Raw genomic sequence first — 14,112 nt, 5'->3', positions numbered from 1 at the left:
AGGTCATTCCTGCAGTTACCGCATCTCTTTTCCTGCTCGTTATTTTTTTCTTTCACTATTTTGGAATAATCTTTTCAGAATTTAAGAGTGTTTTAACATATGCACTAATTGATGTGCATTTGCTTTCAAAAATATTCTTTTGGAATAACCTTTTCATAATTAGTAATTGCTTATAAATACTCACCGCCAAGAGAAACACGAACCATAGAAACATATAGAGAAGGATGTACATTAAGGAGAGATGTTTCCAATATGTACCACGTAATGACAAAACTAACAATCAGCCAAGTGTTACCACACTGTGTCTTTATTCTTATCACGATATACTGCATGTGATTTACAAATGAGACAAATGGTGCATCTTGGGACATGGATCTCCGATGTCACAAGAGATGATTCATGAGTGTCAGTTCCCACAACATACCAGTATGTTCGTTTGTGCATAAAAACAATCTAATTTCTCTTGAATATGAGTAATTCTTCATATATTTACCGGGGCGGTTCGGGTAGCCTATTGGTTAAAGCGTTCGCTCGTCATGCCGAAACCTGGGTTCGAATCCTGACATTGGTACAATGTGTGAAGCCCATTTCTGGTGTCCCCTGCCGTGATATTGCTTGAATATTGCATCAAGCGGCGTAAAACCATACTCACTCACTTATATTTACCAACATATATGGTATTCATGTTTTTTTTGTTGGTGAGTATCAATGTACTGATTACTAACCAGGTGTCACTGTGTTCCAGTGTCGGAGTATGAGACCGAGGAGGAGACAACCGATGTTGAAACTGAAGAGGAGAATACAGAGAGCAGGGAGGAGTCTGCCCCCAGGAGTGAGAACACTCGCAGCGATGGAACATTCCAACACACCACGGAGTCAGTCTCCCCTCTCAAGTCCCCCTCAGTGTCAGCAGTGGTGTCAGCAAGGGCCAACTTCTTCGCCACACCCCCGGAGCCAGTGAGGATCGATGCTGTGAGGGCCCTGGGGCTCACTGAGCAGCAGAAGGCACAAGTGTCCCTGGAGGAAGAGCCTTCAGACAGAACACAGACAGACAAGACGGACAATCAGGTATCTGAGATATCTGAGTTTGAACAAAACCCTGAACAAGGTGGAGAAGATGCTGGCACAGATGAGGACGTGCTGGATGTGGATATTGAGGATGAAGATGAGGATGAGGCCAAGTTGGGCAGTGCAATGTCGAATGATGAGGGGGAGGAGGCAGACGGGGAGGAGGAGATGGAGACGGAGTCTGAAGGGGAGGGGGACCGGGGCCAGAAGGAGGCCGACCTGGACAAGACTGCTGTAAGCAGGGCCATGGAGCAGCTTCTCAAGGACATGGACAATCGGGGCTCAGTTGATTCTGAACAGGGGGAGGGAAGGGTGGTGTTGACAGATTCGGGGGAGGAGGAAGAGGAGGTGTTTGGGGAAGGAGAGAGAGATGGTGAGATTGGAGAGGACACTGAGATGGCTGTGTTGAGGAGTGTCCGGGATATGGATGACACTGGGGGTGATGGGGAGGACGGAGGGACTCTTCAGCAGGTCCTGCAGGAGGTGCTGGACATGGACGAGAAGAAAGAAGATGTTCACCTACGAAACATCGATGATTCATTTGTGACTCGACGGAGGAAGAAGAAGCTGTCAGGAAAATCTTACAATCCACCTGGACATGTGTCCGACTCGGACACTAGTTTTACAATTTCTACTCCTTCTCAGAACTCTTCCACCAGCTCTTTAAACGATGAGTTTGAGAATAACAAACACTACTTAGGTGATGAGGATGACTTGAAGCCGGATGCTGACATGTTGAGAGACTATACAGTCACACTGAGCACAGCACTGGATGAGAGTTACTCAGAATCAGAGATGCCATTACAGAACCAGCCTGAAGAGGAAGAGGAACTGAACAAGACAATACAAGGAGATGAAACCCTCAACGACTCGACCAGGTCGGGAAACGACAGCGTATACCTCACCCCGACTGTAGGTGCCAGTAAAGAAGAGCAGGCTCCCTCCTCGGGGTCTGATGTGTTCCTGACTCCGGAAGTTACCGACACTAAGCCAGACGTACTGGAGACTCCTAAGGCTCCCTCTCAGACTGATAAACTCTCTCCAAAGAAACTCATTAAGATATCAATACCAACTCCAAAGAAAGCTGTCTCTCCAACACTTGTGAAGAAAAGTGTCTCCAAACCTAACAATAAGACTTCTCCACCAACTAAGAGTAAAAGAATCATTCTGTCGCCTGTGAAGATCACAACAGAACCAGAACCGAAGGTAAGGGCAGTGCCAAAGCCAGCTCCTCGGAAATCTGATTCAAAACTCACTTCAAAGGTTAAGACTGATACTAAGCCCATTCCTAAAATATCCACATCAAAAACTGATACCAAACTGAGCCCAAGGACTTCTGCCGGGAAAACAGAATCTAAAATCAGTCCCAAACCAGCTCCTCGTAAACTACCCATTCCTCCGAATGTCAAAGGTCAAAGTTCTTCACCTCGTTCTCCAGCGACTAAAACTCGGGCTAATACATCAACCACGTCGGACTCTTCCCCCTCATTCAGCCGACCAACAGCGTCCTCCAGGGCAAAGAAATGGAGTGACACCGACAGCCGAGAGGGCAGCACTTCACCCGGGTCATCACAAGCCAAGACTCCACGGCAGAACAAAACTAAAATATCCGTGGACAGGAACGTACTTCTGTCAGACTCGTCCTCTGAGATCCTCACATCGGATGGAACTGAGGGCACAAAGAAGAAGATTCCTCTTGACAAGAGCTTGGTGAAAAGTGACAACCTTGCCCAAAAGAGCTTTGATGAAGGGATTGAAGATATTCCTTTTGCGGATGAGAGTGAGTTAGATGAGAGATTCTACACTCCAGCCACATCCGTTAAGGCTCGAGTGCTGCCCGTTCCAAAAGAGGACACAAATGTCCGTAAACGCCTCCTCCCATCACCACCAAAGAACAGCGGAGGTGTTCCTCCTGCCAACCAGATCCTCGAGATTCAGAAGGCGCAGAAGGAGAGGAATAAAATCAAGATCAGAGAAGCCCCTCAGAAGAAGGAGGATGAAGGTAGTGGCGGGGTTCAGTGTGTTAATAAGACCTTTCAGAATCCTGTTGTTCCTCGTCAGGGAAAGAAGTCTGAGAATTCTGAGCGTGACCGACGGAGCACGTCATACTCCTCAATGGATCCCAGTACGAGTGACATGGTGACGGACAGTGACGACAGCCGTCTGTATGGTTTACACACACCAACATCTAGTGCTCCTGAATCGGAAAACTCATTGCTGGGTAGTAAAGGCAAGAAGAAGAAGAAAGGTGCTGATAAAACATTCATCGATAAGGAAAAGAAACGCAAATCTCTGTTGTCCAAGCTGTTGCCAATTAAGTCTCCAGAGAAGACGTTGAAAGACAGGTCTAGCACACCCACACTCTCCGACTCCAGTAGCAGTGCGACAAAGAAGAAAAAGACACCGAAGTCGGACAAGAAGAAGCGAACCAAGACGAAGGACATTGCAGATTCGAGTCTCAGTGACAATTTGAAGGACCTGCGGATTGGTTCTGTGTTCACCACGGACCTGTCCAAACTGCCTGGCAACAGGCACCACATGGGCTCCACACTACCTATAGCTCCCAAGGCGGAGGGTGAGTATGTCTACTAGTGTCACCCACTGGGCCAGATAGGATTGTTTATGTTCTATAGTGCCAAAGGCTTGAATTATGCATTTTTTATACCTACCAAATGATATTTACCATACGGAAACTCAATCATCTAAGGATCTCTATTGATTACCTTCCCTGTCTGTTCTTCAACACTGACCTGAAATTCTTATGACTGTGTAGTGACATGAGGTACCTTCTTTCGTGTATTGTGTTCCATTACTTTTGTCCCTCAGCGTACCGGTGGTCACTCCTTTCTGTAATAGACAGGAAGTGCAAAGTGTGTTTTGACAGTTGCTGTACTTTCTTGTGAATGTGCACTGACATTCTTAGGTACCCCTTTCAGGAGGGGGTAGTATAAAACTACATCGCTGATAGTTTGACAGTTATACTATACTGGTATACTACTTCCTTCAGAGGGTAAACTCTGTTATTCAGTAAACTGTGCGACAATATGACTAGTAAGCCTTCTCAAGCCTTGACCACTTACAGGCCACTGTTGTATAGATGTTCTATTGCGCATGTAACATATGAAACATATTTCACTCTCACTGGCTGTATGGATATAAATGCAATCACCATACTTATAACCTACTTGTCTGTGTGTTATTAAAGAAACTTGTGTGTTGTCCTTGCAGTGGATGAGTTTTCAGACTCGGGTGAGAGCATGATGTCAACCAGCACGCTACATGGCAGGAAGGTGGGTATTACAGAACCAGTACCAGCATCACCTCTCCACCTCTCCATCCCCCTGTCCATCATCTCTCCATCACCTTGTCCATCACCTTGTCCATCACCTTTCCATCATCTATCCATCACCCTGACCATCACCTTGTCCATCACCTCTCCATCACCTCTCCATCACCCTGTCCATCATCTCTCCACCTCTCCATCACCTCTCCATCACCCTGTCCATCACCCTGTCCATCATCTCTCCACCTCTCCATCACCTCTCCATCTCTCCATCACCTCTTCATCACCTCTCCATCACCCTAGCCATCACCTCTCCATCACCCTCTCCACCTCTCCATCACCCTGTCCATCACCTCTCCATCACTCTATCCATCACCTCTCAATCACCTCTCCATCACCCTCTCCACCTCACCATCACCCTGTCCATCACCCCGTCCATCACCTCTCCACCTCTCAATCACCTCTCCATCACCCTCTCCACCTCACCATCACCCTGTCCATTACCTCTCCACCTCTCCATCACCTCGTCCATCACCCTGTCCATCATCCTGTCCATCACCTCTCCACCTCTCCATCACCTCTCCATCACCTCTCCACCTCTCAATCACCTCTCCATCACCCTCTCCATCACCCTCTCCACCTCTCCATCACCCTGTCCATCACCTCACCGTCACCTTGTCCATCACCTGGTCTTCTAGAAGCTAAGATGATTTTTGTTTCATCCATCGACACAATCCTGTTGTTCTATTTCATGTTTGTAACAAAGCAACTATGGTGTGTGTAATGGAAATGTTGACCTTACTTCGGGTTCTGTTATGTTTACTAATATGACTTCTTTGGGCCCAAATTCAGTTTTGATATCGTATGGTCGTTGTGCTGATGGTTTCAGCAATTCAGTCGTGATATACGTTTTTGACTGTTTTATATTTCATGTTTCTTTGTATTTAATTTTCAGAGTTTCAACTTAACGGACAAACCAGATGACAGAGTTTCCCGTCGCATCCAGAAAGCAGCTGTGAAGCAGCACAAACAGGCGGAACAGAAGCGGCTTCGTATGGCGCAGGAGATTCAGCGGAAGCTGGAGGAAGTCGATGTCAAACAGCGGGAACTTGAACAACGCGGCATTATTGTGGAGAAGGCATTACGAGGGGAGGGACCAGGTAGGTGGAACAACAGGGCATTATTGGGGAGAAGGCATTACGAGAGGAGGGATCCAGTTGGTGGAACAGCAGGGCATTATTGTGGAGAAGGCATTACGAGGGGAGGGACCAGGTAGGTGGAACAGCAGGGTATTATTGTGGAGAAGGCATTACGAGTGGAGGGACCAGGTAGAAGGAACAACAGGGCATTATTGTGGAGAAGGCATTGTGAGGGGAGGGACCAGGTAGGTGGAACAGCAGGGCATTATTGTGGAGAAGGCATTACGAGGGGAGGGACCAGGTAGGTGGAACAGCAGGGCATTATTGTGGAGAAGGCATTACGAGGGGAGGGACCAGGTAGGTGGAACAGCAGGGCATAATTGTGGAGAAGGAATTATGACTGACTGTTGTTAGTGCCTTGTGTGTGTGACCTCATACTCTTTCTGACTCCAGACGCAGACAAGGAGGAGGCTGGGCTGATGCAGGAATGGTTTAACCTGGTTCACGACAAGAACAGCCTGGTCCGATACGAGTCCGAACTCATGGTGCGGTGAGTGTCACCAATCGCGGCAGAACTTGTGATGATGTTGCTGGTTGTGATGATGTTGGTGGTTGTGATGATGTTGCTGGTTGTGATGATGTTGCTGGTTGTGATGATGTTGGTGGTTGTGATGATGTTGGTGGTTGTGATGATGTTGGTGGTTGTGATGATGATGATGGTTGTGACAATGTTGCTGGTTGTGATGATGTTGCTGGTTGTGATGATGTTGGTGGTTGTGATGATGATGATGGTTGTGACAATGTTGGTGGTTGTGATGATGTTGTTGGTTGTGATGATGTTGTTGGTTGTGATGATGTTGCTGGTTGTGACGATGTTGGTGGTTGTGACGATGATGATGGTTGTGATGATGTTGCTGGTTGTGATGATGTTGCTGGTTGTGATGATGTTGATTGTTGTGACGATGTTGATGGTTGTGACGATGTTGGTGGTTGTGATGATGTAGATGGTTATGACAATGTTGATGTTGTGACGATGTTGCTGGTTGTGATGATGTTGATTGTTGTGACGATGATGATTTTTGTTGTAGGGCCAAAGAGCTGGAACTAGAGGACCGCCAGGCGCGTCTGGAGAACCAGCTTCGGGAGAGGATGAACTCAGGAGGTACAGTGACAGACAGTTGTATTCATACCCTAGCTTCCCTCTACATGTAGTCCACATAGGAAAAGAAACTGTGCGTCAGGGCTTATGTATCAAACTCATAATTCATACAAACACATTTATTCAATCCAAGATCGTAACTGTATTGTGTATCTTCGGATGATTACAAGCCTCGTAAAGAAGGTTTTGGTTTAAACAAAACCAGATTTTCATATCCTGCCTTGCCAGTTTTGTGTTGTTAAATGATTGGCTGTCGCAATTGATTGTATGATACAGCAAACTTCAGGGTACATGAACCTGTGACTGTTCCATGTCACTGTTTAGGAATATGATATCTGGAGACCTTTCACAGATGTGACCAACCATCAGATAAGGGACCTAATGGGTGAAAAATCAAAATTTTACTTTTCATTATAGTGTAAAACTACAGCATCTTTGGAACACAAAACTACAATTCACAAGCTTCAATTCATACTTACTACACAGATACATGACATCACACATGCTATCTAAGTAAGTTGACGTCAAACATCTTTATGACGTCACAGCTCAGTTGTGTCATAGCACTCATAAGGTCCTTTTTCTACTGAGGTTAAAATGATGTTTTATATACACAGGGGAATTATTGACCAGCATTGAAGCTCTATAGTCGTCAAAGTTACTGTTAATGTTCAATCATACTACCCAAACAAAATAAAGGACCATCCGAATCTTTCATATTACCATAAATATTAGTATTACTAGTAATATGAAAGAATAGGGTGGTCCTTAACTCTTTTGAGTAGTATATATCAGCACAGTTACTTTTCACAACAAGTATCTACACTTAAGCCTTGATATGTAATCCGTAGGGCTAGGAGGACTGGATAGAGGACCTTGGGTGATATCTCCACCAGGGTCAATAAGAGCATGATCTTGTAGCTGTCTCTCTCTACTGAATAACTCTTCCTGCTAAGAATAGCTACACACACTGGAGAACAATATCTGTAGGCAAAGTTGTGTCATGACACAGAAAGTTAATTTATATGAAATTAGTTGTCCATTTGTTAGTACTGTGTAGGGTTTATACTAAAACTATGTTGTCTGTGATTAAATACTCCACTTCTATTGTGAATGTAGAGCACTGTTTTTACTAATGGGAAGATTTGTCCAGAGTGTTTGATCCTGTGGTCCAACTCCTCCCAGTGCAGGTCAGGAGAAGGTATAGAGCAGAGGCATGTTCCCCCTTTCTTTCCTGAGGCATGCTCTTGCACCATGTTGAGTTCCCAGTAGTTGCTTTGTTGCTGTTGGACCAGACACACTTGTAGATGACTCGGTGTTTAGGGTAACCATGGGATTATACGGTATTGCGCTAAGCAAACACAAAACCTGGGTTCAGACACTCACAATGGTACAACAGGTGAATCCTATACTGGTGTCGAAGTACATGGTATCAGTCCCTTCCAGATGTCCATATACACGAGGTTGGTACCTTACCGATGTCCATATACACGAGGTCAGTACCTTCCCAATGTCCACATACACGATGTCAGTACCTTCCCGGAGCACATAGACAATGTCACTCCCTTCCCGGTGTCTACATACACGATGTCAGTCCCTTCCCGGTGTTCACATACACGATGTCAGTCCCTTCCTGGTGTCCACATACACAATCTCATTAAAATCAGATCTTAGTTCTCGCTATCGCTAAACAAAGATCTGAGGACATCCCATTACAGGTCGGGGCGGTCGGGTAGCCTAGTGGTTAAAGTGTTCGCTCGTTCGATTCCCGACATGGGTACAATGTGTGAAGCCCATTTCTGGTGTCCCATGCCGTGATATAGCTGGAATATTGCTAAAAGCGGCGTAAAACCATACTCACTCACTCACTCACCCATTAAGGGTCACGTCAGACCGACCTTGCGCAAACTTTGACCGACCAATGGAATGACCAATCAGAAGGCAGCTTTCTCGTGCTTTACGGCACAAATTTCAAATTGGCGACTATGTTCGGAATACCCCATGTTAAAAAAGTTTTCGAGATTGCATGATTAGAAATCACATCCGACTGTCACTTTCATAATCTGGTAAGCGACACACTGATTGGTCGGATGAAAGGTTGTTCTGACGTGACCCTTATTGGGATATCTTCAGATCTTTGTTTAGCGGTAGCGAGAACTAAGGTCTGATTTTAATGAGATTGCCACATATACAATGTCAGTACCTTACCAATGTCCACATATATGATGTCAGTCCCTTCCCGGTGCCCACATACACGATGTCAGTCTCTTCCCGATGTCCATATCGTGTCTACATACACGATGTCAGTCTCTTCCCGGTGTCCACATACACGATGTCAGTCTCTTCCCGGTGTCTACATACACGATGTCAGTCCCTTCCCCGTGTCCACATACACGATGTTAGTCCCTTCCCCGTGTCCACATACACGATGTTAGTCCCTTGTGTTGTTCTCAGAACAATAGGGGTCTTATACATTTCTAAAATCAGTTATGAATCCAGTGTGTGTGTGCGTGCATCTGTGGAGAATTATCAACACCTGAGGCAGGCATCACCAGGCCCTGTCTCCGTTTCCCAGATTGAGTGTCGTCATGTAGCATGCTGTGTGTACTAACTGCAGATCTGGACAAGTCTGATGCAGAGATCGTTGATGAGAAGAACATCCTTGACGAGCTGCTGGAAGTGGTGGAGCAGCGAGACAGTCTGGTGGCCATGTTGGAGGAAGACAGGCTCAGGTACACACAGGAGAGCTGGGCAGGGGAGATAACTCACCAGGCAAACAGCCTGAGACTCACTGTGATCGTTTTATGTTTCAAAAACATAAAATGACAATGGATATATATATTATATCTGACGTTTACTGTTCATTTAAGTCATACTGCCCATTGTCAACTGGTAATGAATCATTTTGCTTTTCCCTTCCGCTAATTCTGTGCATGGCATGGTGGTTTGTGCATGATGTGTCGTCACTCCGACTGACACTAGATTCAACCAGGAATAGAAGATACTGAATCCGCCTGTACTCAGGGGTCATGTGACCTTATTGTGTTTCCCGTGTCTGCTCTACACATAAGAGCTTTTATGTTTTTAGCTCACCTGACTGAAAGTCAAGTGAGCGTATGTCAGGGCCTGTTTATCTGGTGTCTGACATGTGATGCAAGCATCTTCTTTCTCGAAACCTTCAGGACCAATAAAAATTCACTTATGTGTTCCCACCGTTGATGACACCTGATTTGTTTAAGCAGTTCAAATCCGCCACAGCAGCCTTAATATTGTGTATTTTTGTAGTCACTCATAGGGCTCAACATATATGTTCCGCTTTCCATGACCTTTTTTTTACCTTTGCTCTTGGACCACGCTCCAAAATGTTGCCAAATTCCTTGCACTGTAGACCGTTGACTGAAGAAGCTGAAACCTCACACGCTTGTTATGATAGAAGCTGAATATATTCAAGAGGTTCAAATCCAATTTTCAGTATGGCCACCATGGCAGTTATTTTAAGAAAACTATTTATGGATGCTATTCAACTACGTCTGTAGTTAGTCTCCAAAATGTTCTGACAATATTCTGATTTAATTCTGAAAATTGTTTTAAATATGACTGCTTTTGTTGTCGTATTTAAATTTGAATGTGTCAAAAATATATCAGGTGAGCTACAGAGACCCTGCTCTCTTTTCTGTCAAGTTGGTTCTTAAAATAACCTATAACTAACCTGTCATACATCAGTATAACAGCAGTTTGCTTGTCTTCTTTTTTTATGTGGCAATTAGATCACATACTTCCTTTTCATTCTTAGAATTACTTTGACCAAAAAAATGTGCATGTGCACAGCTGACGTTGAAATGTCTCTTGACTTGCTTGAGGAGATATGTCCAGAGCAAATAACCACAGAGTTCCATCAATCATACCAAATAATCAATCACTCATCATCATGGACCTGTTATGTGGAGAGGTCTTGGGAATAACAGGGCATTATTACACATATAACATGGATAGTATCATTGGTTGTCAGAGGTCTAGGGAATAATACACCAGTATTACTGGTTACATCAACACATGTAACATGGATAGTATCATTGGTTGTCAGGGGTCTGGGGAGTCACATGGCATTATTACACATGCAACATGGATAGTATCATTGGTTGTCAGAGGTCTGGGGAGTAACATGGCATTATTACACATGCAACATGGATAGTATCATTGGTTATCAGAGGTCTGGGGAGTAACATGGCATTATTACACATGCAACATGGATAGTATCATTGGTTGTCAGAGGTCTAAGGAATAACAGGGCATTATTACACATGCAACATGGATAGTATCATTGGTTGTCAGAGGTCTAGGGAATAATACACCAGTATTACTGGTTACATCAACACATGTAACATGGATAGTATCATTGGTTGTCAGAGGTCTGGGGAGTCACATGGCATTATTACACATGCAACATGGATAGTATCATTGGTTGTCAGAGGTCTGGGGAGTAACATGGCATTATTACACATGCAACATGGATAGTATCATTGGTTATCAGAGGTCTGGGGAGTAACATGGCATTATTACACATGCAACATGGATAGTATCATTGGTTGTCAGAGGTCTAAGGAATAACAGGGCATTATTACACATGCAACATGGATAGTATCATTGGTTGTCAGAGGTCTAGGGAATAATACACCAGTATTACTGGTTACATCAACACATGTAACATGGATAGTATCATTGGTTGTCAGAGGTCTGGGGAGTCACATGGCATTATTACACATGCAACATGGATAGTATCATTGGTTGTCAACAGCCTTGGGAATAACACGGCATTATTACACATGCAACATGGATAGTATCATTGGTTGTCAGATCTAGGGAATAATACACCAGTATTACTGGTTACATCAACACATGTAACATGGATAGTACCATGGGTTATCAAAGTCTAGGGAATAACACTGCATTATTACTGGTTACATCAACACATGTAATATGGATAGTGCCATTGGTTTTCAGAACTCTAGGGAATAACACACCATTATTACTGGTTACATCAACACATGTAACATGGATAGTACCATGGGTTATCAAAGTCTAGGGAATAACACTGCATTATTACTGGTTACATCAACACATGTAACATGGATAGTACCATTGGCTATCAGAGGTCCAGGGAATAACACACCATTATTACTGGTTACATCAACACATGTAATATGGATAGGACCATTGGTTTTCAGAAGTCTAGGGAATAACACACCATTATTATTGGTTACATCAACACATGTAACATGGATAGTACCATGGGTTATCAAAGTCTAGGGAATAACACTGTATTATTACTGGTTACATCAACACATGTAACATGGATAGTACCATGGGTTATCAAAGTCTAGGGAATAACACTGTATTATTACTGGTTACATCAACACATGTAACATGGATAGTACCATGGGTTATCAAAGTCTAGGGAATAACACGGCATTATTACTGGTTACATCAACACATGTAACATGGATAGTACCATTGATTTTCAGAAATCTAGGGAATAACATGGCATTATTACTGGTTACATCAACACATGTAACATGGATAGTACCATGGGTTATCAGAAGTCTAGGGAATAACACTGCATTATTACTGGTTACATCAACACATGTAACATGGATAGTACCATTGGTTATCAGAGGTCCCGGGAATAACACGGCATTATTACTGGTTACATCAACACATGTAACATGGATAGTACCATTGATTTTCAGAAGTCTAGGGAATAACATGGCATTATTACTGGTTACATCAACACATGTAACATGGATAGTACCATGGGTTATCAGAAGTCTAGGGAATAACACGGCATTATTACTGGTTACATCAACACATGTAACATGGATAGTACCATTGGTTATCAGAGGTCCCGGGAATAACACGGCATTATTACTGGTTACATCAACACATGTAACATGGATAGTACCATTGATTTTCAGAAGTCTAGGGAATAACATGGCATTATTACTGGTTACATCAACACATGTAACATGGATAGTACCATGGGTTATCAGAAGTCTAGGGAATAACACTGCATTATTACTGGTTACATCAACACATGTAACATGGATATTACCATTGGTTATCAGAGGTCCCGGGAATAACTCACCATTATTACTGGTTACATCAACACATGTAACATGGATAGTACCATTGGTTATCAGAGGTCCCGGGAATAACACGGCATTATTACTGGTTACATCAACACATGTAACATGGATAGTACCATTGATTTTCAGAAGTCTAGGGAATAACATGGCATTATTACTGGTTACATCAACACATGTAACATGGATAGTACCATGGGTTATCAGAAGTCTAGGGAATAACACTGCATTATTACTGGTTACATCAACACATGTAACATGGATATTACCATGGGTTATCAGAGGTCCCGGGAATAACACGGCATTATTACTGGTTACATCAACACATGTAACATGGATAGTACCATTGATTTTCAGAAGTCTAGGGAATAACATGGCATTATTACTGGTTACATCAACACATGTAACATGGATAGTACCATGGGTTATCAGAAGTCTAGGGAATAACACTGCATTATTACTGGTTACATCAACACATGTAACATGGATAGTACCATGGGTTATCAGAGGTCCCGGGAATAACTCACCATTATTACTGAAAAAAACAACACATGGAACTGAGGGAGGTTATAAGCAATTAGCCACATTCTCTGGACTAAGACAATACTGAGGTTTGTATGTCATGACTTTTGAAAGGCAAGGTTTGCTAGTGTATGGTTGTATAGTTTAATGATCTTCCTTCTAAAAGAAACAGAGTTATTAGGGAATACTGTGAACATGCTGTTTGAATTGTAAACCTCATCAGAGCTTAGGGTTTTAAATAACTATTCACTCAGGTTGGTTTATATGTCAGTATAAGCAATATGTTTTTCCAGATAGTAATGTAGTCTTTAAGTGATGTTGTCTGTCAAGCCTGTCAGAGATACATGGTTGAACTCTCTCACTTCTTTCGGTTTCAGAGAGCAAGAAGAAGACAAAGACCTAGAGGAAGTAATGTTGAAGAAGGGCTTCGCGTTGTCCCCCATCTGTGTGCCGGACAGTGGGAAGTTGGAAGTCTCCTGATCCACGTTATATCTCTCTATAGCCTGCCTCAAGTCCCACAGGGCAACCCCGCCAGTTGTACTCATTACTCATTGAAGTCCTCCTAGTTCAGTAGAACACTACAATACAACCCACAGATGTTGTACTCATGGCACGACTCAGTGCTTAACTCCTGATTTCAGACTGGCATTACAAACGTAGTCTGGAGAGACGCTTGCTTTACAAACGATAGTGGTCAGGAGAGCCGCTTGCTTTACAAACGACAGTGGTCAGGAGAGCCGCTTGCTTTACAAACGATAGTGGTGCTGTATGGACGCTTGTGTAGATGTTCAAGCAGCGATC

General features: G+C 43.7%; 1 protein-coding gene across 1 annotated transcript in view; it reads left to right on the top strand.

The window, feature by feature from the left end:
- LOC139474498 (F-actin-monooxygenase MICAL3-like) overlaps positions 1–14,112 on the top strand; it is an 88,706-nt gene extending 74,594 nt beyond the window's left edge. The window contains 7 exon segments of the mRNA XM_071257542.1: positions 746–3,643; positions 4,297–4,358; positions 5,307–5,511; positions 5,944–6,040; positions 6,579–6,652; positions 9,267–9,381; positions 13,689–14,112. Of these exon segments, the coding sequence (XP_071113643.1) occupies positions 746–3,643; positions 4,297–4,358; positions 5,307–5,511; positions 5,944–6,040; positions 6,579–6,652; positions 9,267–9,381; positions 13,689–13,791 (3,554 nt within the window). The 3' untranslated portion in view covers positions 13,792–14,112.

The sequence above is a fragment of the Haliotis cracherodii genome, unplaced genomic scaffold (genome assembly GCF_022045235.1).
Source record: "Haliotis cracherodii isolate W230 unplaced genomic scaffold, xgHalCrac1.p SCAF_3, whole genome shotgun sequence".
Classification (NCBI taxonomy): Eukaryota; Metazoa; Mollusca; class Gastropoda; order Lepetellida; family Haliotidae; genus Haliotis; species Haliotis cracherodii.
This window is presented reverse-complemented; position numbering and strand designations above follow the sequence as displayed.